At 35.9% G+C, this 25,219-nt stretch overlaps 5 protein-coding genes across 54 annotated transcripts; 2 read left to right on the top strand and 3 right to left on the bottom strand.

Annotated features, from left to right (window-relative positions):
• The first annotated feature begins 2,127 nt into the window (after nt 1–2,127).
• On the top strand, nt 2,128–4,282 carry LOC104752379 (myb family transcription factor APL). The gene is made up of 6 exons (XM_010474495.3): nt 2,128–2,544; nt 2,640–2,716; nt 2,855–2,921; nt 3,047–3,113; nt 3,209–3,251; nt 3,353–4,282. The coding sequence occupies exons 1-6, from the start codon at nt 2,370–2,372 to the stop codon at nt 3,998–4,000; spliced, it is 1,077 nt and encodes a 358-aa protein (XP_010472797.1). The 5' UTR covers nt 2,128–2,369; the 3' UTR covers nt 4,001–4,282.
• Nucleotides 4,283–7,604: 3,322 nt separating this feature from the next.
• On the bottom strand, nt 7,605–14,696 carry LOC104752378 (uncharacterized). 50 transcript variants are annotated; one of them, XR_015584124.1, is made up of 35 exons: nt 14,543–14,696; nt 14,355–14,430; nt 14,219–14,271; nt 14,046–14,131; nt 13,922–13,975; nt 13,767–13,784; nt 13,483–13,594; nt 13,292–13,382; nt 13,120–13,180; nt 12,949–13,037; nt 12,786–12,868; nt 12,650–12,699; nt 12,483–12,557; nt 12,139–12,204; nt 11,997–12,058; nt 11,784–11,902; nt 11,579–11,682; nt 11,430–11,485; nt 11,285–11,340; nt 11,153–11,196; nt 10,995–11,062; nt 10,816–10,898; nt 10,591–10,700; nt 10,441–10,496; nt 10,278–10,320; nt 10,087–10,168; nt 9,867–9,932; nt 9,706–9,780; nt 9,324–9,397; nt 8,837–8,912; nt 8,587–8,637; nt 8,279–8,506; nt 8,144–8,178; nt 7,920–8,008; nt 7,605–7,841 (listed from the first exon to the last, which is right to left on the bottom strand). XR_015584124.1 is itself a non-coding variant. In XM_087490848.1 (32 exons), the coding sequence occupies exons 25-31, from the start codon at nt 10,296–10,298 to the stop codon at nt 8,318–8,320; spliced, it is 573 nt and encodes a 190-aa protein (XP_087346974.1). In that variant the 5' UTR covers nt 10,299–10,320; nt 10,441–10,496; nt 10,591–10,700; nt 10,816–10,898; nt 10,975–11,062; nt 11,153–11,196; nt 11,285–11,340; nt 11,430–11,485; nt 11,579–11,682; nt 11,784–11,902; nt 11,997–12,058; nt 12,139–12,204; nt 12,483–12,557; nt 12,650–12,699; nt 12,786–12,868; nt 12,949–13,037; nt 13,120–13,180; nt 13,292–13,382; nt 13,483–13,666; nt 13,761–13,784; nt 13,922–13,975; nt 14,046–14,131; nt 14,219–14,271; nt 14,355–14,430; nt 14,543–14,696; the 3' UTR covers nt 7,967–8,178; nt 8,279–8,317. The 50 variants fall into 50 exon arrangements, 4 of the variants coding, with proteins under 4 accessions (XP_087346974.1, XP_087346975.1, XP_087346977.1 ...); XR_015584122.1 differs by having other exon boundaries at nt 10,975–11,062; nt 11,287–11,340; XR_015584123.1 differs by having other exon boundaries at nt 10,975–11,062; nt 14,374–14,430.
• Nucleotides 14,697–15,488: 792 nt separating this feature from the next.
• LOC104705082 (C-type mannose receptor (DUF620)) lies at nt 15,489–18,403 on the bottom strand. Its single transcript, XM_010421072.2, has 3 exons — nt 17,909–18,403; nt 17,097–17,456; nt 15,489–16,209 (listed from the first exon to the last, which is right to left on the bottom strand). The coding sequence occupies exons 1-3, from the start codon at nt 18,260–18,262 to the stop codon at nt 15,670–15,672; spliced, it is 1,254 nt and encodes a 417-aa protein (XP_010419374.2). The 5' UTR covers nt 18,263–18,403; the 3' UTR covers nt 15,489–15,669.
• Nucleotides 18,404–20,093: 1,690 nt separating this feature from the next.
• LOC104752375 (organic cation/carnitine transporter 5) lies at nt 20,094–22,028 on the top strand. The gene has a single exon (XM_010474493.2). The coding sequence runs from the start codon at nt 20,303–20,305 to the stop codon at nt 21,848–21,850; it is 1,548 nt and encodes a 515-aa protein (XP_010472795.2). The 5' UTR covers nt 20,094–20,302; the 3' UTR covers nt 21,851–22,028.
• CHX2 (cation/H+ exchanger 2) lies at nt 22,011–25,094 on the bottom strand. Its single transcript, XM_010474491.2, has 4 exons — nt 24,772–25,094; nt 23,679–24,662; nt 22,563–23,494; nt 22,011–22,370 (listed from the first exon to the last, which is right to left on the bottom strand). The coding sequence occupies exons 1-4, from the start codon at nt 24,928–24,930 to the stop codon at nt 22,094–22,096; spliced, it is 2,352 nt and encodes a 783-aa protein (XP_010472793.2). The 5' UTR covers nt 24,931–25,094; the 3' UTR covers nt 22,011–22,093.
• Between the last annotated feature and the right edge of the window lie 125 nt (nt 25,095–25,219).

The following is a 25,219-nucleotide window of genomic DNA, read 5'->3' as shown; positions in this document are numbered from 1 at the left end:
AAGATAAGAACTTAAATGACCTTAAGGCGGACGATTTGCTAATGCTATAATGTACCACCTCATATCACTATGAATAAATTTGGTAAATAATAGTGATAATGATTGCGATCAAAAAAAAATATATGATAATAATTAGGAATAACATGTGTGTATCTTCAAAAAGGAGTAAGGGAAAAAAGTCTAGTAAACTATGTAAATGTGGCTGGCCAAGATTTATACGGTTAGCATCTATCGCGGGAGTTCTATTTTCATTTTTTAATATTGTTGGCGCAATAAGAATCTATCTTTATTCATCAAAGAGGAGAAGAATTGATTCCAATTCTCATGCAATTTGAACTTTGATTTATTATTTTAAATCTAAAAGCTAACACCATTTTCTTATTTTATCATACTCAGAACTCAGATTTGTGTGCGATAATTAATTATTTTTATTATACAAATAGTTCGTCTATATACAACATCCAAGATTTAACGTTTCTGGCAAAGAAACATATACTGTTTTAATTTACTCAAAGTAATTAATATCTGGAAAATGTATTACCATGTATAGCTGCACACATCGTCAGTCCTACAAAAGCCAAAAAGGGTTATAGCCCCAGCAAGCTTTAACCAATAAACAAATAAAAATTAATGGAAAAAAGAAGGAAAAACATATGGTAAAAACTAAAAATAAAGAATAAAAGAGCTTTAATAAGTAGAAGAAGAGGTCCCCAACATTAACACTATCTTTACACATTGATGCATAATTCTCCACGTATCAATAGTCCGTGTATGTGTGATATTCTTCTGTTATTTTTCGTTTTATTTCCGTATTCATTGACAAATATCGAGCTACATTGCATGGTTTTCCTTCATACTTAATAATGAAACCTATAATATATATAATTTTCTGATTCATTTAGACAATATTCTCTTCTTTTGTGTGTGTGTGTGTGTGCATACAACCTCAGCTATAATTCATTGACTTATTCTTATTCTATGTAAATATGCCATGGGACCTCCCACTCATATATATTAGGTTGACCATTTTACATATTTGTACATATTCACAAATTAAAAAAAAAAAAAAAAAAAAAAAACAAAATAAGAAATTCATGCGATTAGCGAGCTAGTTATATGAATAACTAGTGCAATTGAATTCAGGGAAAATATAAAAAAAAAGTTGCTTGCGTATACTAGTAGTGTCCGTACTCGATGAAAACGTTTTAGTTATCTCGTTTGTAGATGTAAACCACAATGTTTAACTAATCGATGAGAACGTTTTTATTGTTAGAAATATATATCCCATTCCCACCTAACGGTATAGCAGGAACCAGGAGCTATAATAAACTTGTTCCAAAATATACGGTCGATTAATTTAAAACGATACTCATCATTGCTTAGAATTTGTATATTCAGCTCATTATTAACCAAAAAGGTTTACCCTACCATAAATGATAAACCCCCTAGTGCAATTTTTTTTTCCGGTTAGATATTTCCATTATTTTACGTTTGTGTCCAATTACGATATCTAACGATGTAGACATACTATATAAGTCTAGTATACGACTATCCTCGCGCGGTTTTAATTATAATATATATGGACATTTAAAATATTCACCGTCGAGAGTTTATATGTTCCTATAAATAAATTATTTACAAATCTATATACATCAAGCAAAAAAAAAAAAGTAAAATGAAAAGTATAGAACTTCCGTATCGAACAAAGGAAGAAAAAAATCTCCAAAGTTTGTAAAAATTGATACTTCTGTTACATAGTCCGCTTCCGATCCATACCCGTTTTTTATATGTGACTAACAAATTCCTAAGATCTGCATTGTTAAAAAGTGAATTTCTTCCCAAAACAAAATACATGCATATCCATATATATATATATATATATATGTATTACATTGGATTCATTATTTTTAATATGAGTACTAATTTAATAATCTGAGACAACAGACATGAATTACTTCATGTAGACGTATACATAGTGCTTTTACACAGATTTTATAATAAAAAAATAATTCAAAGGTATTCAAGCTGAGAGGATAAACAAAAAAACAATTGAAAAAGATAGCGACAGTATCTTTTTACAAAGGAACGTCTGCGTACTACTAGTCTGAAACTTTAATTCTCTCTTCCATACTAACGATAAAACATATTTTAACTAAACCAGTTATTAATTAATAATTATTCACAAACAAAACAAAGACGAGAGAGAGAGAGAGAGAGAGAGAGAGAGGGAGAGAGAAAAAGCCGTCAGCTGATCTCTTCAAAAACGCATCGTATTCTCTCACATTTTTGCATCACATTCGTTTCTTGAATCCCCTCTTACAGAGAGAGAGAGAGAGTGAGAGAGAGGAAGAGAGAGAGAGAGAGAGAGAATGTTCCATGCTAAGAAACCTTCAAGTATGAATGGTTCATATGAGAACAGAGCTATGTGCGTTCAAGGCGATTCAGGCCTCGTCCTCACCACCGATCCTAAACCGCGTTTGCGTTGGACCGTCGAACTCCACGAGCGTTTCGTCGACGCCGTCGCTCAGCTCGGCGGCCCTGACAGTAAGCTCACATATATTTCATCCATCCATTTAACCAAATTATATATATAGAAGTGTGTTTCTCAAAGTTTTTGATAATTTAATTTTTGTTTGCAGAAGCAACTCCAAAGACGATTATGAGAGTTATGGGTGTGAAGGGTCTTACTCTTTACCACCTAAAGAGCCATCTTCAGGTATGTACACAAATATAAATTAGGGTTTTTTTTCTTTCCTTGCTTTAAATTTTCTCATTCTCTTTATCTTTTCTATTCTTTTTCACTTAATATTATAATATAAGTATAACAACTTCGTATTTGGATCTATGGGTGCAGAAATTTAGGCTTGGAAAGCAGCCGCACAAGGAGTACGGAGATCACTCCACAAAGGAAGGTTCAAGAGGTGACCACTCCAATATCTTCCTTTCTCTATCAAATTAGGGTTTTTCTTCTTCTAAGTTATATATATATATATATTGTCCTTTCATCCGTCTTCGTCTAAATTTTGTAATTTATCTTACGGTGTAGCTTCTGCCATGGATATTCAGCGCAACGTAGCTTCTTCTTCCGGCATGATGAGTCGCAACATGAATGAGTATGTGTTCATCAAATTTCGTTTATTTTCTCAACTGTCATTTTCTATATATATACACATGAGCAACAACTCACACCAGGTTGATATTTGATCAGGATGCAAATGGAAGTGCAAAGAAGGTTGCACGAACAGCTAGAGGTAATTAATTAACATATCTATATTCTGTGATACCTCAACTCTTACTAAGTCAATTTCTATATTCATCGTTATAAATGTTGCATTTTAATTTGTTTAATTAGGTGCAGAGACATCTACAACTGAGGATTGAAGCACAGGGAAAGTACATGCAATCTATATTGGAGAGAGCTTGCCAAACCCTAGCCGGTGAGAACATGGCAGCCGCCAACGCAGCAGCCGCCGTCGGAGGAGGATACAAAAGTAATTTAGGAAGTTCGAGTCTTTCAGCAGCGGTAGGCCCACCTCCTCATCCTCTTAGTTTCCCTCCGTTTCAAGACCTAAACATCTATGGGAACACAACCGACCAAGTCCTCGACCATCATAGCTTCCATCATCAAAACATAGAGAACCATTTCACGGCCAACAATGCTGCAGACACCAATATTTACTTGGGGAAGAAGCGACCTAACCCTAATTTTGGTAACGATGTAAGGAAAGGACTAATGATGTGGTCTGATCAAGATCACGATCTTGCCGCTAACCAACCGATCGATGATGAGCATCGAATTCAGATACAGATGGCTACACATGTCTCCACCGATTTGGATTCTTTGTCGGAGATCTACGAAAGGAAATCAGGTCTATCAGGTGATGAAGGGAATAATGTTGGGAAATTACTGGAAAGGCCATCGCCTCGAAGATCACCATTGAGCCCTATGATGAACCCTAATGGTGGATTAATACAAGGAAGAAACTCTCCATTTGGCTGATACAATAATTAATTATAATATATGTGATGCATGGGTACGTAAGAACGAGAGATAAATATTTTGTCATTGTGAGTTTGAAGTAGGGGTTTAGAGATGAGACAAAACAAACAAACAAACAAAAAACAAAACTATAAACTTTGTTATGTTTATGGGATTAGTTTTGCTCGTGTTTAATCTGTACGGGAACTATTTATTATTGCTGTTCTTACAATATTTAGGGTCTATGTATTTTGTACTTATTTGTTACTTATTTATAATCGTGTGATTATTGATCTTTAATTACATTATTGTTACTCACAGGGGTCAGCCAGTACAATGGCCGAATAATTCTATGATTTTGTTATTCTTTTACCGCTCGTAAATTTTTATTACCTTAATTTGTATAGTAAACTATTTTGATATTCTATGTTTGATAGCATCTGTTTTTTGTTTTTTTTTGCCTATTTTTTTATAAATTAATAAGTAGTTTTTATAATAAATCCGCAGTTTTATTTCGTATGTACATACTTGTACGATATTCATATTTGACAGTTTGCCAATTAGAGCTATGCCTATAAAATGTGAATGTGCGTACTAAAGTATATATCTACATAAGGATATATGTTAAACCAGTATATATGTAGAATGTAGTATATTACGTACATATAAGATGCCTTGACTAGTGTCATGCATGAACGTGACTGTTTATAGGACAAATAATGGACATTTATGGGTAAGAGATTGATCATGTTTGAAGGCAAGTACGATATTTTACAGCTTTTGAAGGGCCCTTTGCTTTTTCATATATGAGTTAGTTATTGACTTATTTCTATCTCAAGTTAGTTTGTACTTGATGCCTTATATATGATTACGCTAAAATGGGATATCTGCATCGGGAAACTCTATTTTCAAATCAAACTTGGAATAAAAAAAATAAAGTGTGTGGTAAAAAATTCATAAGTGAATAAGAAAAAGAAAGGACAGCGCAAGTTATATAATGATGATGATCCCCATCAAAGCAAAAGGTTTTTAGGGTTTTGGGAAAACCACATGCAAACAGCAAAAAAAAGCTGTAAACTTTGATTCAAATGTATATATAGTCACTTGATTTTGTACGATACTATATATACATTAATACATATATGTATGCATTTATTATAGCTGCATCAAAACTATATATACATGCAAGTGTAAGTAAGTGTGTATGTAGAGATTGATAGCTACAAGATACTTTTCAAAAGAAAATAAAAGAAGTTGTCATAAAAAAATTAACCGACACTCAGTATCTATCTTTCCTTCCGTATATGTCTTTGTTCTTTATTCTTTTATTTCTTTTCTGCTTCATATGACCACTAATTAGTTAGAACATATATATTTATATACAAAAAGAAAATTAATACACTGATTCATTCTTAATTGAATTCGCAAGAGCTTAATTATTTGAATTGTATAAAGTACTTGTCTGTCATGCATTGAGTTTATTTTAATTAAACAGCCTCTTGCATTTCTTTAAAAAAAAACGACTGATTTAGTCATAACTTCGTAAAAATTACGGCTTATCTATTTTTTTTATTGATCAACTTTGTTGGTTCTAGAGAGAGAGAAAATACAAAGATGATCCTGGTCATCACTGCAAGTTGGCAAGTAAAAGAGAAAGCTCTCTCAGTCTCTCTCACTCACTCTCACTCTCTCAAAAAGCTGAGGAAAACAAAAGGCAAAAAGAGGATTGAAGAAGAAGAAGAAGGAGAAGCATAGAGATATAAACGCACTCCCATGTATGCACTTCTCGAGGAAGCTTCTCTTCCCCCTTTTACGTACGCCCCCACCCAAATTCCCTCTAATTACGTTCCTCTGATTTTTTCTTCTATTTTATTAATACTTAGATTTGAACCCATCTTTTAATTCATCCCTTCATCCGAATTTTTTAATTTTACATTTCGTATATGTTTTATATGATTTTATCTGTATTAATAGAAACATATATATCTTACCCTCTGTTGTTGTGGTCACATGATCCCTTTTGTGATTTCCGGTACATTACATATATGGATTTAATTTCAGTGAGGCTAGGAGGAATGATATTAAAAGATCAATACCAATAGAACATCAACTTCTATCAATAAAAAATATATATAAGAAATATCGTTTGATTCATTTTTTAAATAATAAAATAAGATATAACTAAAATTAATTTCTAGTTAGGGATACAAATATACAATAATAGAAATATCATATACTCTACTAATGAATTAGTAGTAGAATGTTATAAAAAGAAAGAGAAGGAACTAGTAGTAGTTATGGTTCAATAATCAATGTCTTTGTGAAGATGCATTATATACAAAGTGGATCTGAAATGACGATAATGATGCAGGTTTTGTAAATATTCATTCATTCACTATAAAATCACACCTACCACAAGTTAATTATTATAACTATTCAGTGCTTTAATTAATATATTTATATACCATCTGAACATCTCATTCTGTTATCTTTTTTTTTTTTGTCTCGCATTTCACATGCATAAACGTGCATGTGATCGTATAGCTTTACTTGTATATCATTATTTTAAAATAGGCTAATAATAAAGTTAATGTTTGTACACATATCATATGGTAATTATTATGGTTGTTAAGCAAACTAAAGTACGTATAACAAATAAATAAAAGTAATAAAGGTAACACGGTCTTGGATGGTCTATGCACATTCTTCCATACAAATCCTCTGTAGGCACCTCATTACGATCTCGACCTTGGATTCCATTATCCTCCCTTACTTCTTCTGTTTTTCGAAAAAAAAAAAATAATAAAGAAGAAGAAGAAGATAATATACTTCTTTTTGATATTCTATATCTTTGAAATGATACTTTATTTTTGGTATGTGTTGATGTAGAATGCTCTCTTAACAAAGTACATTCCCCAAGAATCTTTTTTTTTGTTTTGTCCTTTCTTTCTCTAGTATAATTTTTCATTAGTTGTAAGTTTTAACCTATTTTCCAACAAAGTTTCATATACTATTCATACATTTTTATTAGGGAAATAAAGAAAGAAAAACCAAGCATTTAATACCTTTCGAAGAAAACAACAAAATTGAAAGAAACAAAAAAACAGGAAAGATAAAAATCCCATATTTGTATCGATTTGTCTACGCTGAAGAATGACACTAACTTATTACGCTCACACACCCATTAGATGACTGGGCTGCTTATAATGCCCATTAGAAAGGTTTAAGAATGTTTATATATGGAAGAGATCCTCGTTCGCATTTCCATGTCAGCCCATAATTGTGGATTTCTTTAACGCATACAGTAAGAAATAACTCTGTCAATTTAACAATCATTGGGTGAATTCTCTTTTTGCAGGTTCAGTAGGAAGGAATCAAAAGAATGAGAAATCATCTGCAAGTCATTTTGTGTTTACTTCGCGGATATCAGGTGTTAATAAGGTAAGTAATGTCTTTGCCATCTGGAATTGGTTCTTGCCTTGTAGACTTTCTTTGCCATCTTTTTCACCAACACATATGTCCTCTATTAGAGAACTGAACAACAGGTGCAAGGTGTCCTCTATCAGAGAGTGGGGGAACCGGAAAGCAATTGAAGGAGACAAGTTTCGTGTTTTCAAACATAGTCTTTCCAAGCTATTGGCTTCAACATTATATTTCTTGTAGACCGTGCATGAATTCCACACTAGAATGATAAAAGTTCACTATGGTGCTTCAATGGCTGAATTACCATGATGAGTCATTCAGCCATGGAGTTTAGTAAAAACATTTGTTTCTCTAAGGGAGAAGAAAAACAAAACCAAAAATCCAACAACTTGTTGAACCCGATTCTTATTTCTCCAACATATGGAATCGACCTCTTCACCTGACACAAAGAAAACCACCTCACAAACTCATGATGTAAAGATACAGGGGAGTGTAGGCAAGCAGGACGAATCATAACCTCCACTATGTAACATCCAAACTCCTATGCATAATACTGACTTCATATCCAGCAGAAGTGATTAGCATTAACCATAGAACATATGCAGACTACAAAATCAGAAAGGCATAAACAGATAAGGGCTGAAAATAGATCACATAACGAAAACAGAAAAGACAAAAAAAAACACAACATGTATATCTATATAAATGGAGAATTCCTCCTTTGCGCCCATATTAACATACCTATATTGAAGGGAAGTAATTCATATAAAGAGAATCTACAATCACAAGCATATGCAATTAGGATATATATAAAAAAGACTAGGAATAGATGTAGCACACCAAAATGGATAAACAAATAAGAGACGAAGTAGTAACCTGGAATATCTTTGATAAAGACTTAGTAAAAGATCAGGCCTAAGAAAAAATGCGTGCATAGCTAGGAAGATGAGGAACATTATTGTTGACGGGAAACATCCAATGACAAGTACCAATAATGTGAAACTCAATAAGCGAAACACACTTCAACTCCAGAAAGGATGAATCAACAGATTGCAAAAGATCCAAGCAGCTTTCTGCATAAGAGTAGCTCAGACTTGAACAGCCCTAAAATACTTGAAGATGTTCAATACCGAAACTATGTTGGTAGACATAACCATCATGAAAAGAACAAAAAAAATACTTACAAACCCATTTAAAAGGAATTTATGATCATCTCTCATCTGACTACGAGTAGACTGCAAGAGTTAATAAGAAAACGGAAACGTATACCAAATGAGATCAGTCCTTGAGGCAAACCAGTGAGCAACTCAAGCCTCTTGAATAACCAATAAACTATAACAATCAGAAGTAAATCACAAAATAGAAAGAGGTGTAACAACCACACGGCATAGATACCCAAGAATCAAACCACAGGCAAAAAGTAGCTCATGAAACCTGAATCAACCAATGATGGAAGCTCCAAGTTGTAGACTTGATTAACAAAACTCCCGATGCACAAATACATGGAAACCTACGCAAACAGGTCGAAACAAAACCTCTAATTTCATCATCCAAAAATATGAATTCATATAGAAAGAGAAAACACCATGCCAAGCAGAAGTGATAAGCCTTTAAACCCTATAAAAAATGCAGATCATAAAATCATAAAATCAAAAAGAGAAGGGGAAAAAAAACTAATCAAATCTCCAAGGACAAGGGAAGAAACCACCAAGGAGGTTACAAAGAAGACTAATCAAATCTTCAATATATCAAATAAAACAATGTATAGATGCGAAGTAACCAGAAACACTGACTTATACACAAGCGATCCTTCCCTCCCAAAATGCCTTGAACCTCTACAGTCTAAATCGAAAATGAGAGATTTAGCAAAAAAATCTAATATGGAAATTAAAAACCCTAAACATAAAACAAAGGGAGGTACCAGGAAACCACGAGATCAAAGACATCTTTCAATATAAACCGAGACAGAATAGAACTAGCCTCCTCAATATAGACCTATAAAGAAAGGTAGCACTTCACATAAAACCACCGTAACAAGCATGTGAGAGTAGGATCAGAGACAGACACTAAAAATAGATGTAGCATGAAAGATAACACCAACAGAGATAAAGACAAAAACAAAGCAGAGTTATGTTAAAAACAAACATATCGAAAGTATACCAACAAAAGCAAGAGAATCTGGAAAACACAATAAGACACAGGAGATCAAATCATTCGTCACCAACAATAGCAAATCTCAGAAAATCATTAGGGAAAAAAAAGAAGAAGAAGAATAAGATGTAAAACGAGATATCAGAAGAAACCTGCCTAAACAGATGATGATAAACGAGAAGATAAGATTCAACAGAGCAGTCCCAGTGCCTCGACTCGACGACGATCTGCATCAAACAGAGATAGAGAGAGAGAGAGATAAGTTTCGATTATATACAAAAGGGAAAGAGGAACGCAAACCTGAATAAACCACCTTGTGCATCAGAGGAGCTCAGACTTAGCAGACTCCCTTTGGAATTTCTCAGCAGCTCTACATATCCTTCAGTCACAAGAAAATTCATCACCACAGTGTTCATATCATCAACTACTTTTAAAATAACATAAGTTACGTTTAGTAATATCAAGTGGAAACTGTTCACTTGAGTCTTACTCTAAACATGGAGCGAGCCCAGATTTGTAAACACAGAACACACCTGATTCAACGTTAGTCTTCCAGTTTATCGCTGCAAATAGTGGTGGCAGAACCCATTGTCTCACAAGTAGATAGCTCCGCACCTGCACATCAACTTTTTTTCATGCTATATAGTAGAAAGGATAAACCAATCAAATATTGATCCCTCCCATAAAAGAAGAAAGATTGAGAGAGATTGTAAAACAATCATACCAAAGCCTTATCTGCCATCATTTTCCTCACTGAATAGGCAAGGCTGAAAGAAAACAAAATAGAAGAAAAATAAAATATTATCAGCAAAGAGAAGTAAACTTTTCAATATGAAAACACGAAAGTAGTGAAAGGGTCGGGTATAGCCAAGATAGGAAACACATACGTTAGAGTAACAGCCAATGGAAGACCCTCAGGAACTGCCACTACGACAATTTTAACCTGCAGCAATAGCCAAGTATTAGTATTTATAGAAAATTAAAAAATTTTACTGCCAGCTCCGTATCAGACTAAGATGTTTAATTAGGACACATACCGCTACGGTAACAACTTTGATCACATCGTCAACTACATGACCAGTTTTTGTCTTTCCTTTAACAAAATTGAAGACCTCCACCTACATCTTTAGTGTGACCGGTGAAATATCTGAAACAAAACGGACAACGTACAGAGATTTTTGCATCATGTCAGGTAGGATTGTTCTCACGAATTGATGAAGATATGGCTGAGTTCCAAAATAATAACCAGTAAAGATCCATACCGAGTCAGAAGAATCACTAGCACAGTAGCAGCGAATGCCAAGTCAATGGAACCAATAAAGGTAGCTATCCCAGTTAAGCGCACCTGGTTCAAGCAAGTCAAAGATAAGCTTAATATTTTAAATTAAATGATTGTATTAGCAATGATCTAAAAAGTTAACCTGAAAGGGAGTTTCTTCACCATTATTTTTCTTCAGAAGTTCAGGCCATCAGCAATCCCCAATCATTGTTGACTCCAGCACCAGTAACCTTTTTAAGAAAAGAGCATACATATAACAGCTATCTCCTGAGATATCAGGTAATACTATGGAACTAGGAAAAAAAAGTGAGAAATCCTACCAGCATAACACCATTTCCATCTGCCAAGGGTCTTCTTTGTTAACCTAGCAAGAAAAGGGAAATCGACTGTCAGGGGAGTTATACCAAAGCGGAACGAGAAAGTCAACAATTTTACTATGATAGGAAACACACACGATTTTGTTATCTCCAGTCATCCTCCCAAGTATTAGCACTCCATCCGCAGGAACCTAAAGATAAATATTAATCTCGATTAGACACCTACCTGGTAGTATATATGGACAAAAACAAAATGAAAAGGAGAGGATAGATCACCCACCTGATTCCGAAAGAAACCATCAAAGTGAGAGATCATGGCAAGAATCCGAAAGAAACCTGTGATGAAAAACAAAGAAAAAGCAACACACCATATGAGAAAGTGAGCAGGGAAAACCTACGCAACACAGAATAAATAACAAATCTTCATACCAGAAACCATATATGGTCTTGCGCTTTAGCAAATCATCATCATTATCTCCACTCCACTGATGCCTTTCTCTGGTAGTCCTGAGCAAATATGACAATCCTTGAAGCTGATGCAACAACAAAAACACGCATACCAAAGTTAGCTAGGGGCAAGAGATAAAGAATAACCAGACATACATAATAAGCACGCCTCATGACTGCAACTTACCCCCTCCATATTGTGATCCTATGACAACAATATGCTAAGCTGTTCCGGAGTAATTCCAAAATCTCCTCAGCCAGACGTTGTTGGGTTCTCACCAACCTGAGAGAAAAAAGAAAGAAAACCTGCATCAAAGAGAGAGAAGATATCGCTGGTTAGAAAGACCAATAAAAGAAATCCAACAGAGGAAAGGAATGACAAGAATCAATCAAACCGCACCGAAAGATCTTAATATCTTCCTCATCAATCACAAATCGATCAATAGTATTATTCTCCACAATCTGGATTAACATGAAAAGAAAAGTGAAAAATCAGAAGCGAATAAGAAGTTCGGATAAATAATTTGATATAGAAATCAAACCCTAAAAGAAGATGAAATTGCAGAATCGAAAGAGATGATCTGATAATGATTCGCTTCCAAAAACATCTGCAAGACAGAAGAAGAAACGTAAGTAAGGTAACAAAAACCAGAGGAAGAACACATAAGAATCGTAAGTAAGAAAACAAAAATTAGAGGAAAAAGAGGACCCCTGAAGAAGAAGTAGCGTAAAGACAGAACAGAGAGAACACAACAATCCATCAAAGCCACCACCGAGTGCTCAAATGATCGATCCAAATAAATAAAAAAAGAGCATACATATAACAGCTATCTCCTGAGATATCAGTTCTACTATGGAACAAGAACAAAATTGTGTGAAATCCTACCAACATAACACCATTTCCATCTGCCACTTTACAGCCAGAAAATACGAATGGGTCCTTGTTAGAGTCTTTGTTAACCTAGCAAGAGAAGGGAAGTCAGACTGTTAGGGGAGTTATACCAAAGTCGAGAAGGTCAACAATTTCACTATGATAGGAAACAAGAAACAAACCATTTTGCTCTCTCCAGTCATGAAAATATTAGCACTCCATCCGCAGGAACCTATAGATAAATATTAATTTCGATTAGACACTTGATATCATATATGGACAAAACCATAATGAAAAGGAGAGAATAGATCACCCAACTGATTGTCGATGTCGAGAGGTATGACATAACCCACCACAATGTCATAGATTGAGATTTTCACTCGTCTTCCACCTCTTGTCACCTGTGCAGCAATCAACACAGGTTTAATGTGTGTGACAAAGGAGGGAACAAGAAAAAGAGTATTGAGGGGAAAAAACTTACATTGGTGCAAATCTATACCTCCAGATGTATGTTTCTCTATTCATCATTCAGGTTATGAGGCTGGAGAGGCTGTTTGTAGTCACTGAGAGCTGCAGAGGAGAAGAAAGCATCAGAACAACACTAAGAGAAATTATCAAATTTCACATATAAAGTGAAACAAGTTAAAATTACCTGTGACAAGAATCACTCCAAATGCAATGAACCCTCCATCATACCATCCTTCTTTGATACCCTGTGGATATTTGTTTCCAAATAGGCAAATATTATGTAAGAGAAAGGTTAAATTGCAGTTGACATTACACTTGTGAAAGTGGAAAGAGCCAGATTCTAATTAATTACATACCTCTGTATTTGATCCCAAGTGCTAAAAACGCTACTGCAGCAACCATCAAAATGACCAAAGTGAGATCATGGCAAGCAAACCAAAGAAACCTCTGTAATGAAAAACAATGGAAAAAACAATACGCCTTATCAGAAAGTGAGCAGGGAAAATCTAAGCAACAAAGAACAAATATCAAATCTGCATCTTCATACCAGAAACCCTTTCCCTTTCGTGGGAGGATAGGTGTTTGAACTTTGAACCATAAATGGTGTTGCGCTTTAAGCAAGTCATCATCATGTCCACCGAAACCTTTCTCAGGGTAGCCTTGAGAAAATTTGACAATCCTTGAGCCTGATGCAACAAAAACGAATGTGGCTCCAATCAAAATATCTAATCCTGTCAATACAAAAAATATTGCATCAAGATTCAGTTTATCCAAAAACCCATCATCAATGTAGATGAAAGAACACAAGAAAGGGCTCAAAATTACCCTTACTTCGTCGTCTTCCTCAAGCTGATTGACAAAATTATTCACAAAGATATTAAATCAAACAGGTTGCAACAAATTTAGGAGGGATACAAACACACCAAATCCACAAACAAAACAGAGGCAATAAAAACTCGAAAAAACAAGAATCATAAAAATGATACGTTTGGTCCAGACTCCCTTTTAGAATTCCTCAGCAGCTTCTACACTCCAAGAACCTGAGAGACGAAGAAATTTACTTAGGGAATAAAACAAATATCAGAGACGTGTTAAGAGGAAGAAGACTACCTGAAGAGGATGTATCCCAGAGAAGACAAAACGATCCATCGAAACCATCACCGAGCGATTATGAAAGCGTCCTCCTCCACGATTATCTAAAAAAAACAAAGTTAAGAGGGAAAACGAGTAGAGACGTAACAGATAGAAACAACAACAATCCATGGAAACAATCAAACCATCACCTTCGATAGATCTCCTCAATCACCGATCGTTCATAGATAGCATCCTCCATAATCTAAAACAATAATAAAACGACAAGTGAATAACATGAATAGAAAAGTGAAAAATTTCTCAGATCAACATGACGAGAAGACAAACCCAATTTAGAAAATCAAACCCTAGAAATTTCAGAGTCGAAAGCGATAATTAGGTTATAATACTCTCCCAAAAACACCTGCGAAGAAGACAGAAGAAACGTGTTAGTAAGAAAACAAAAACACCAGGAAAAGAAGACACTGATGCAATTTTAGAATCCAAACCCTAAAAAAAAAAAAAAAATCAATTACCAATGAGAACCCAGAAATAGGAACAATGATCGATTCAGAAAAATCTCAAAGACGCACGCGGTTAGAAGAATCATCACCCCGTCACTAGCTAACGCGTTAGCACTTCGCAGAGGGAAACAACAAAGAAGATAAGAAGATGTGGCTAGGTGACAATAAAGAAAGAGTAGGTGTCAGTATTTATAGATAAGGTTATAGAAGAAATTGACGGTCGTGATTTGATCTTATGTGAGATTTCAATGGTTTAGATTAAACTTCAGCTTTTCCTTTTCCGATTTCCTAGTTCCTATTTACAATTTGAGAGTATTTGCTATTTTCTTTTTTTAACGGCTTCTAATTTCCTTTTTGCTACTATCTTAGGTTGTTTTTTCCTCTTTTCACCACTATATATTTTAAAAATGTTTTCGCCTGAATTTTTTCACACACTCCCCTAATTCTTACCAAAATTTGTATTTATTATATTCTTTTGCTATTTTTGATTACTTGTTCACCAGGACCAGGCCCAACTAGAAATATCAAAATGTTTTTGGGCCTAAATTATGTAACCCACACAGAATCTTTAATAAAAGACTTCGATAACAACAAAAGATTAAGGCATTAAGCCAAATTACATATTATTCCTCTTTCTTCTTTTTACTTTTTTGTTTTTTTTTTTGTTTTGTAAATATGGTTGATTTGGTGACTGTCGACCTAGTAGTAGTCAGATTAGTGTGTGACTGTACAGCCATAAAAAGAAAAGAAAAATACACATGGATTGATTTTCCCAATTCGGTAATTATACACCTTAATTAGTATCAATACAATTCTCTAGAAATGTAAAGAACAACCAAAAAAAGTAGAATCATTTTGAAAGAAGTACAAATAAGTCTCTCTTTTTTTCTGGTCACACAGTAGTATATTGTATATATAAGCCATTATCTTTTCTTTTTTGATCACAGAAACACATGGATTTTTGTTAAACCAATATTAGAGTTCGTCATTATATTACAAAGTTACAAGTTACAAACCCAAATTACAAAAAAAAAAAAAAAACATGTTTTTTTAGATTTTTTTTTTTATAAAACAAAACATGTACATACATATACCATCACTAACTAACCCACCAATATTAAGTAAGTCCAAAATAATAATTATCGAGAATTAACATTGATGTTAATGTTATAATTATTATAATTAGTATCTTCAAAAATATCCGCGGGAGGAATAAAGGAGTCCAACGAGAGACCCGGCACATCGAAAACGACGTCGTCTATCCTCCAAATCTCCTCCATCCTCGTCCTGCTATTTTGCAACGACGTCTCCCCGAATCGGAACACCGTCGCCACGGCGCGTCCGCAATGCGCGATGGCTACTCCGTCGACGTCACGGTAATCTCCGATGCTAGTTCCGATTGTCGTCTCCCAGTAAACCGCCTCGTCTTCAGGCGAGATCGTGATAACCCTAGTGAGGTGCGAGTCCTCTAAATACACCAAGAGACCGCTTTTTTGGCAGAAGTATCCGTACAGTGCGTGGCGTATAACTTCGGCCGGAGCTCCGGCGTCGTTCCGTTCAATCAACGAGTCACGATCCGCGGATACTTTGAGGACGAAACAGTCATCATCGCCGATTCTTCGCTCGCCTAAGCATTGGGCTTTGGCGAATAGGCTTGCTGTCGTTTTTGGGTCCAAGCCCTGTAGCCCAATCACAAAAACAAACGTGTCTTTGTGAATTAATATTCACAATATTTATAGTAATTACTACTAATTTAAAATATATTCAAGAAAAATGTGTCCCGCAAATATTCGTTGGTGTCTGAACGACAAGAACAATAAAGCAAAAGATTTAAAAGAAACAAAAAAAAAAAGATAAAGCGAAAGACAAACTTTGATAATCCCAAGAAGTTCCCCCCACTTTGAATGTAAGATCGTATTCATGATGAAGCATATTCATTACATACGGTTTCATTCATACTAGTATTACTATCATATATTCACTACAATTTAGTTTCACCATCTTTTTATAATACTATTAGAAATATAAATATAACCCCCCCCCCCAACAATAATAATCTAGGACAAAAACCTCATACCTTACTAAATAAGGAAGTAAAATTTCAACATTAGCAACACATTTCGTAAATAGTAAGTACGGATTAATCTTAAAGAGTTAAAGAACAAGAAACCAAATCTAACGACTCAGGAAACAGATGACGTCACGTGACAGGAAAGGAGAGACCACGTGCGGTGGTGGAAGAGTCAAGAGTGGTGGGTAAATGGAACGAGGGGTTTGGTTTGATTTTGAAGTTTCAAGAGAAAGCAAGAAAAAAGAGGAGACAGCTTCTCCATCACTTGTCAGGTTAGTATATTTTTAATTTCTTTTTCTCATTAGCTTTGGTTTCTTATTGGACAGCGACCACTCTTTTTCCTTCCACGTCCTTATCTCTCGGACAATCTCGTTACGTCATCTGTCTCCTTTTGCCAAGCATTATGCAATTATTTGCTTCTAAATCATAGTTTAATTGTTTTTTTTTTCTAAAACTAAAGTTAGGTTTTGTGGTTTTAAAATATGAAATTATTACCTGGATTAGGCGTCGAAGTGGACGTTGAGGGCCTTTAGCTGCGTGAGTGCCGAGCCATGGCGTATGGCGCCAAACGGTTTTACCGTCTGACCCGGATATGAGTTTAGTACCACCGAGTACAAGCTCGAGAGACCACATTCCAGGCTGCATCTGCCACAATACAAAGCAACCACTATCTCCGCTCCGACCGTTTCCACCGCCGCCTAGTGTCTTCACGCTTTTTCCGGCGGCGATCTCCGTCTCACAGCAACTCATTTTCATTATCCCTGTCGCGTACATGTTCTTGGCCGCCTTCGCTTTCTTTAGACATCCCGTCGCCGCTAAGTATTGTTGTATTATATAATGCGCTGTCGACGTCTCCTGTATTTTATATGTATGTATCATTAACTACCAATCTAAATGATGAATATATACCTAACATCATACTAAGTATTTTGCAGTTTGCATAATCAAATGGGAAAGAATAATATTGGTTTACCTTTGATGTTTAATTTTAAGAGTTTGACATGGTTATTTCACATGTTTTTTGGCCCCAAAAAAACATTATCGTACCTTTGAGCATTTTTTCAACCAATCTTATCTCAAAGACATCTATTCAAACGACTTTTTCTCCAGTTCAAAGAATTAACCGACCGTATAAGATTTCCACTCAACTATATATAAATGTCATATATATATACTTAATCTATTATATTTTTTAGATTGTGTTATATATTTAAAGAAAATATTAATTAGAGAAACACAAATAAAAGTTGTGCATTGTAAATAAATAGAAATATAAACCAAAAGATAGATTAAATAGTAATACTCACAAATGGGACATTCTTGATTTGGAAAGAACCAAGAAGAGGATCATCAGGAAATAGGTCGGAGACGAGAACGGATATTGGAGCAAGAGGACAACCCAAGACCCCGAGCAAGAGCCTCAAGTCTTGTCCCTTGGCCGGGACGTCATAACTGTTGCAAAGTGGTTGGACCGACGGAGATGACATATTTCCAGATATGCCCTTATGAACCTTGAACCATTCCCTAATCGCTTCCCATGAGCTCTCCTTCTTGGTTCTTTCGTCTTGCATATCTGGATCTGGTCCTTCCATTAACGGTGTTAGGGCTTGTGGCGGCGTTCCCCATCTTTGCTTTCTCCAGTATGATTTTGAGTTGCTCATTGTTATCAAAGAGTGATGATGATATATAAGTGGGATGTTTGTGAGTTCTTTCTTTTTTTTTTTTTTTTTTTTGGAATATCTAATAGAATGGTTTTGTAATGGAAAGAGATTATTGGCATATTTGTATATATAGAGATGTATATGTGTGTAGAGAGAGAGACAAAAGGGACATTTTATCAGTATAGCGGTCCCAGAAGTTTAACATTATAATTTTAATTACATGGAAAGAAGCTTATAGTTAGTCCAAATTAAATATTGACAATAAACAAAACTTAATTTGGATTTTAAGAATTCCTGAATAATTCAGTTAACTAATGGAATCTATTACTAAATGTTACTACACATCTAAAGACCGTGTATTCTACGATTCCGCTTGATGAGAAATTTATTTATATATTATATATTCACCATTCAGTTGTATATATACGTGAACAAAATTAAATTTTTATATGACTGTAGTTTTTTGAATCTAAAGACTATAATATGGTTTTATTTTTGTCGTATGAATTATCAAGAGTTATGTTACAAATGCTTTTCTTTCTATCTTTTTTCGGCAAAAATGTTGTCTATCTAACTTGAAGAGACAATGTATCTATTATTAGTCATACGTGGAAAGGAAATGTGGAACAACGACTAGCAAGCTAATAACATGGAATGAAATCCGAGTCATGTGAATAGATCCGATCCGTGCAGTTTCTTTTTGTACATTATGGGCTCTCCTTTTGAGTCTTCGATCAATTCACACACTTTTTTGGTCCTTTAAATTTGAATATCATATTAACTCGATTACCATATGATCTTTGTCTTGTCTTTTGAGGATATCTATGCTAATCAGTTTTAATGTAGTTGTAATTACGATCTCTAGGTATGATCTTTCTTGGAAAATGACACTACAACCAGTGATATTACTGTCGATTAATGAATTTTTAATACTGTTGTAGTTTTCTTTTTGTCAAATGTTGTGTCTTTTAATAAAGTCCCCATTACAAAAGATTATATCAAATACAGTTTTTATCTTTTGTTTTCAGTCTTTATCCCCCTTTTATTCTCCGGATGTCTTTGGGATTCGAACTCTTCAATAGTTCAATTCGTCGTGAGAAACCAAAATATTGACCACAAAAATTTCCATATATCTCATATAAATTTGGATTCATAAAGTTATGCATACAATTATATAAGAGTATTTGTTAATATTGATTATTGATTTAGTGGTTAACAGATTTAACTCATACAAAAAATAACTACATAACCCTAATTATATATTAAAAAAATGTATAATAAGCACAATTCACTGCGTTCGAATGTGCATATTCTTTTGTTTCAATTATTCGAGATGCATATTCATTTTAACAATATATATATCTAACACAAGGTGGCAAGTCACCAGTGAGAATGGTAGCGGTAGATGCAGATATAGAAATCTTATAATCCAAGCTTATAATAACACTATTCGATTTCATAGTCCCCTTGCTTTATTCGTTGTATAATCTTCAAAAAAAAAAAGAAAAATTACATAATTTCTTGGCGAGACGTTAAGACTCAAGTGACAAGTGGTCATGTCTCTCACCCATGCTCTGCAACAAGTGGAAACACAACGTACCTGTCGACGTGGGACACACGTGCGAGGTATAACAAACCGGGCTTTACAATTTGAGTCTGAGCTAACCTTATACTGGGCTTTACTTAATGGCCCACTATTAATTTATAAGCAGAAGTATCCATGGTGGTGGTAAGTCGCACGTACTTACATCAGCAAATATGTATTTTATTCATATTGTGCTTCAATTATTGGCTATTTAATACTTAAAAGGTGAAGGGCCACAAAGATACAAATCTTAAACAGTTGTTCGAAAAGACAAAATAAAATACAAATCTCAATCACTGATCGATCATTATAGAGATCAGATCTCTTGACCACACACTAAATGCGAGATGTTGGTTTTCAGATTATATATGAGTCAAGTACCACTAGTTTGATTGTTTTAATTTTTGATGTAATAATTCTCACGACCTCAACAAGATCGATTAAAGTAAGCAACAATGGCGGATTCGTCAGCACCATTGTTGACACACCTTGAAGAAGATGAAGACACTTCGTCGCCTCTAACTTTCGGCAAGATCCTCGAACAAAGCTTGTCTGATTTCGGATTCTCGCAGTTCTTACAGATAGTTCTTGTTGGACTCGCCTTAACCTTCGATTCCCACCAGATATTCATCACCGTCTTCACAGATGCATATCCTACGTGGCACTGTCTCGACCACACGATCTGCAATCCGGCAACTACCGATATCTGTAAGATTCCCCGGTCAGCTTGGGAGTGGGACGACGGTGGTTTCAAGGGTAAATCAGTCATTTCCGAGTTCGATCTCGAGTGCTCGAGCTCCCTTCTCAGAAGTCTACCTAGTTCAACTTTTTATGTGGGTTCTATAGTTGGAGGAATCTTCTTGGCTATGATCCCAGACGGTACCTTGGGACGGAAGCAACTTCTTTTTTTCTCGACTTTCGCAATGTCACTCACTGGAATCTCGATTTCTTTATCCTCCAACATATGGATCTACTCTTTCTTAAAGTTCGTGATCGGATTCGCCCGTTCCCAGACTGGTACATACGCGTTAGTTCTGATAAGTGAGCGAGTTTCCACTAAATGGAGACCGCGAGCTACTATGATTCCTTTTACTCTGTTTGTGTTAGGGTTCATGTCGCTATCTGGAATCGCTTACCTTGTCCGACACGATTCCTGGAAAGTTCTCTATCTATGCACATCCGTTCCTGCAGGAATCCACAGTATTTTCATCTATTTTTTTGCCCTAGAGTCGCCGCGCTGGCTCCATTTGGAAGGGAAGAATGATGAAGCCATTGAAGTGCTCAAAAGAATTTCACCTGCAAAGAGAGGTTACTTGGAATCCGCGTTTTCTAGGTTACCTCCAAAAGAAACATTAGAACTAACTTCAAGCTCTTCTATCAAGGACTTGTTCATCAGGAAATGGGCTTTTCGAAGAATCGTACTTGTTATGATCATAATGTTTGGGTTGGGAATGTCGTACTATGGAGTTCCATTAGCGGTTAGAGACATAAAAGTGAACATCTATCTGAGCGAAGCCCTAAACGCAATGGTGGAGTTACCGACGTTTGTTATCACACCGATCTTGCTAGAGAAATTTAGCAGGAGAAGCTCTATGCTTGTAAATTGCTTAATTGGAGGTGCATCAGGAGTGCTATGTTTCGTTATGAGCCTTTTGGGGAGAACAAAAATCGCATTCGCTCTCGAACTCGGTTCTTTCTTTTGCGCTAGGATTGGATTCAATTTAATGGCGGTTTATATGGTTGAGCTATTCCCTACATGCGTGAGAAATAGCGCAACAACGATGCTTAGACAAGCGCTTGTGGTTGGAGGAGCTTGTTGTCCAATCATTGCTTCGGTTGGAAGAAATCTTCCGTCACTATCTTTTGCAGTTTTTGGATTTACGATGTCAGGTGTAGGGTTATTCGTTTTGCTTCTTCCTGAGACCAAAGGGTCAAGTCTATGTGATACAATGGAAGCACAAGAGCAGAGAGACCAAGCCTTGAAGAGTAGCCATAGTTGCTGAAAACAGAGTTTCAGAAACCTATATATTCTTTTACTCAATTTCCATATATAATTGTCTCTGAACAGAACCATTTAATTCCGGTAATACCGTTAAGCTCCGGTTAATCAAGCCATCTGTTAAATTTTCAGAGTAATTCATATGTGACACCTACAATGGCATGTCTTAAATTCTTCATAAACTGAATCATTTTGTTTTTTAGGTTTAGGTTCTGATAATAAAATTTCCATAAACTAAAAACGTTTGCTAATCATCTAAAAAGCTATCGTGTGAATATCTTTGTCTTTGAACTACTAATACAGACGCATTTACATCTAAAGATGAAGCCAAGAAATCACCGACAGTTCCTAGCTCCGGACACTCTTCCCAATCTTTCATCCTCAGCGTCATAGGACAATCTCCTCTGCTCTTTCCGACCACAAACAGTGAATACATCTCTCCGATCTCTCTTAGAATCGTCAGCGTATGCGGTCCATTGCTCACACGCTTCTCTATGAACCCCACTTCTCCCGTCGTTACAAATCTGTTGTACAGTCAAAAAATAATATCAAAAGTCGTTTCTTTGATGGAAACTCAATTTTTAACTCTGTAAATTACAGTTTCCTTAAACTCAGACCAGAGACAACGAAACAAAGTAGCGGCGGGAAACGGAGCTCTTATCAGAAACAAAGTACACAAAACAGAGTAGTGACAAAACAATGTATAAATAAGGTACCTGTTATAGAATTCTTCTAAGAAGCTCCGATCTGTTTCTTGTTCAGTTTGATCCCTTCCCATTACATCCAAAAAAACCTCGTTATTATCTCGTGTTGTCGCATTTCCAACCGGAGTCTCTGCCTTTGAATCCTCCGACACGAACTGTATAACTGTGAGATGAATTAGGGCGTTGTTCGAGAGCCATTTGCACAGAGCAAGAGCCTCGCGATCATCCGGACCACCAAAGAACAATGCCGCAACGTGTTGTACCGAGTCAAACCCGTGCGGCTGCTGAAATCCCGTTATGTTTCGGTCCACGAAAATACCGATCGAACACGGAGCGTGCCTTAGAACATTCCGGTTCATCTGTCTTAAAAGTTCTCCATCGTTTGTAGTCTTCCCATCAATCCTCTGGTGTTTATGAAACGGAAGAAATACAATCGAAACGCGAAGATCCTCTGTTGCATTACAGATCTCTGCGTGCATGTTAAGCATCTGCGTCACGAGTTTCACCTGTTGGATCAAGATTTTGCTGTCTTTAGCAAACGAATCAATCGAATCGTTGATCTCTAAACCATCGTTGGTCCCGAATTCGTCATCTCCATTCGCATTGGCTCCATCTTCGTCGTGCTCATGATACATCAATTCAGATTTTCTTTTCTTGGGAAGCGGTACAAGGTGCATAAGCAGAGGCGAGAACGGCTTCGAAGCTCCGCGAGAACCGCTCAAGGCCGAGACAAGAGAGATCGCACCGCGAGCTTGACGGGCTCCGTATACGCAGGATAAAACGCGTAATTCCTCGTTGGTGTCGTGAGACTCAAGCGAAGTCTTCTCGTAAGCAAAGTCTTTCTCTCTTCCTTTAAGCAAGAAAGACGCCAGAACACCGCTTACTAGCGTCGTGATCACCAAAGCAGCCACCATCATATCATGGATTGTTGTGGTCCACCATTTCTACAGGTAGATTCAGACAAACATTGTCACAAAAAGAACAATAAGTTTTTGAAGGATAATTGATATTGTCATGAAGATGAATCAGTTCAATAATATTGTAAGCTATGTTCAATATTTGTTATGGTAACTCTTATATTTTCTTGAAAAAAAAAATATGAGACTCTAGAACATTATGTAGACGTACCTTTTCGGAATAGTTTGAGTCGAGAAGAAGAAGACCCACATGGCCTTTAACAGAGAGAATGGCGGGTAAGAAAAACCAATGTTTCTTGGGGATCTTGAGGTACATACAAGCGCTTATTACACCAATAAATTTCCCAGCTAAGGTTACAATCACTATAATAACTAGACCGATGTAATAGCGTGTGGTTAACGCGATGATGCTGAATCTGAAGCCGATGTAGCCAAAGTAAACCGGGAGAACAAACTCGTGGATCGGGTAACTAAGCCGTTGAATCAACGTTCTGTGAGTCTTTCCTTGTCGAGGAAACATTATGCCGATGGCGAAAACCGAAACCGAGGAATTGACATCGTAGGATTCGATTGTTATACCGATGATGAGAAGGAAGATGAAGAAAACCAAAGTTTCAGCCTTTGAGAGGTACTTCTCTTTAGGGTTCCTCTTTGGAAGCCATGGAGCTAAGAACCTGTTGAGCAAAATTAGGAATCCAGTCCCGAAAACAAATAGGACGAGATCACCTATCATAGATCCAGAGATGAACGCAATGATTACAGTGTAGAGAACGACGTCTGTTAATTCGATGAACAGCGCACATGAGATTGTTAGCCGTCCGATCTCAGATGTGTTTAGTTTCCAGTCGGCTATTGAACGGAATACAACAGGAGATGCCGTGTTAGAGACGGTAATGAGAAGAACCAAGAAAAGCGTAAAGTAATCTTCTTTGATCTCAAACATAGGGATGAATAACCATAAGAAAGCGAAACTCAGGAGGCCGCACGCCAAGAATGAGCTGCAGGTAATCACTGCTGCTTTCTTGAAATTTCTTTTCATGAAATGTAGGTCGACTTCAAGACCGATCAAGAACATGAAAGATGTTCGCAAAGCGAAAGAGAAGAAAGAGTAATAATCTGCTGCGTTTTTTTGGAGGAAGAATTCCTTCACTGTAGGTATTCTAGAGAGCAGAACAGGACTCAACACAATCCCAGCCTAAAAAAAAACCCAAAGATGGGTAACAAAACATAAAATATTGTTAGAAATTTTTCACAGCCCTAAAAACTGAGTCTTTCTTGTAACGCAAGAAATAAAATATTCTTACGAGAATCTGGGCAACAGGACCAGCTTGGCCACACGGTTTAAGAAGGAGATAGAACAACTGTGAGAAGACGAGAATGCAAGCCATTTGAATAAACATGGTATTAAGGGGATTGAACAATGCATCTCCTTGTGGTAAGCAAAACAATAACTTTGGATCCATCTTTTTCTTCTTCTTGATTCGATGATCATGAGCATTCTTCAAACGTGATGATGAGAAGAAGACTAAGAAAGAAAGAAAAAATCGTTTGTTGGGGAAAAAGAAACTGAAACTGTTTTATAAATCAAGAATATATAATTTCCTAAAGTAATTTAGAAAAAAAAACTAATTACTTTACATTTGGTTGGAGTTGATATGGGTTTACAATTACTTGACCATCCTTCAATTACTCTATGCCTCTATTTTCTTTTCTTGAAAAGCGGATTAAGTTGACTGTAATCAACGAACTGCT

The sequence above is a fragment of the Camelina sativa genome, chromosome 16 (genome assembly GCF_030686135.1).
Source record: "Camelina sativa cultivar CO46 ecotype springtype chromosome 16, ASM3068613v1".
In the NCBI taxonomy this organism is placed as follows: domain Eukaryota; kingdom Viridiplantae; phylum Streptophyta; class Magnoliopsida; order Brassicales; family Brassicaceae; genus Camelina; species Camelina sativa.
Note: the sequence above shows the minus strand (reverse complement) of the source record. Positions and strands in the feature narration are given on the sequence as shown.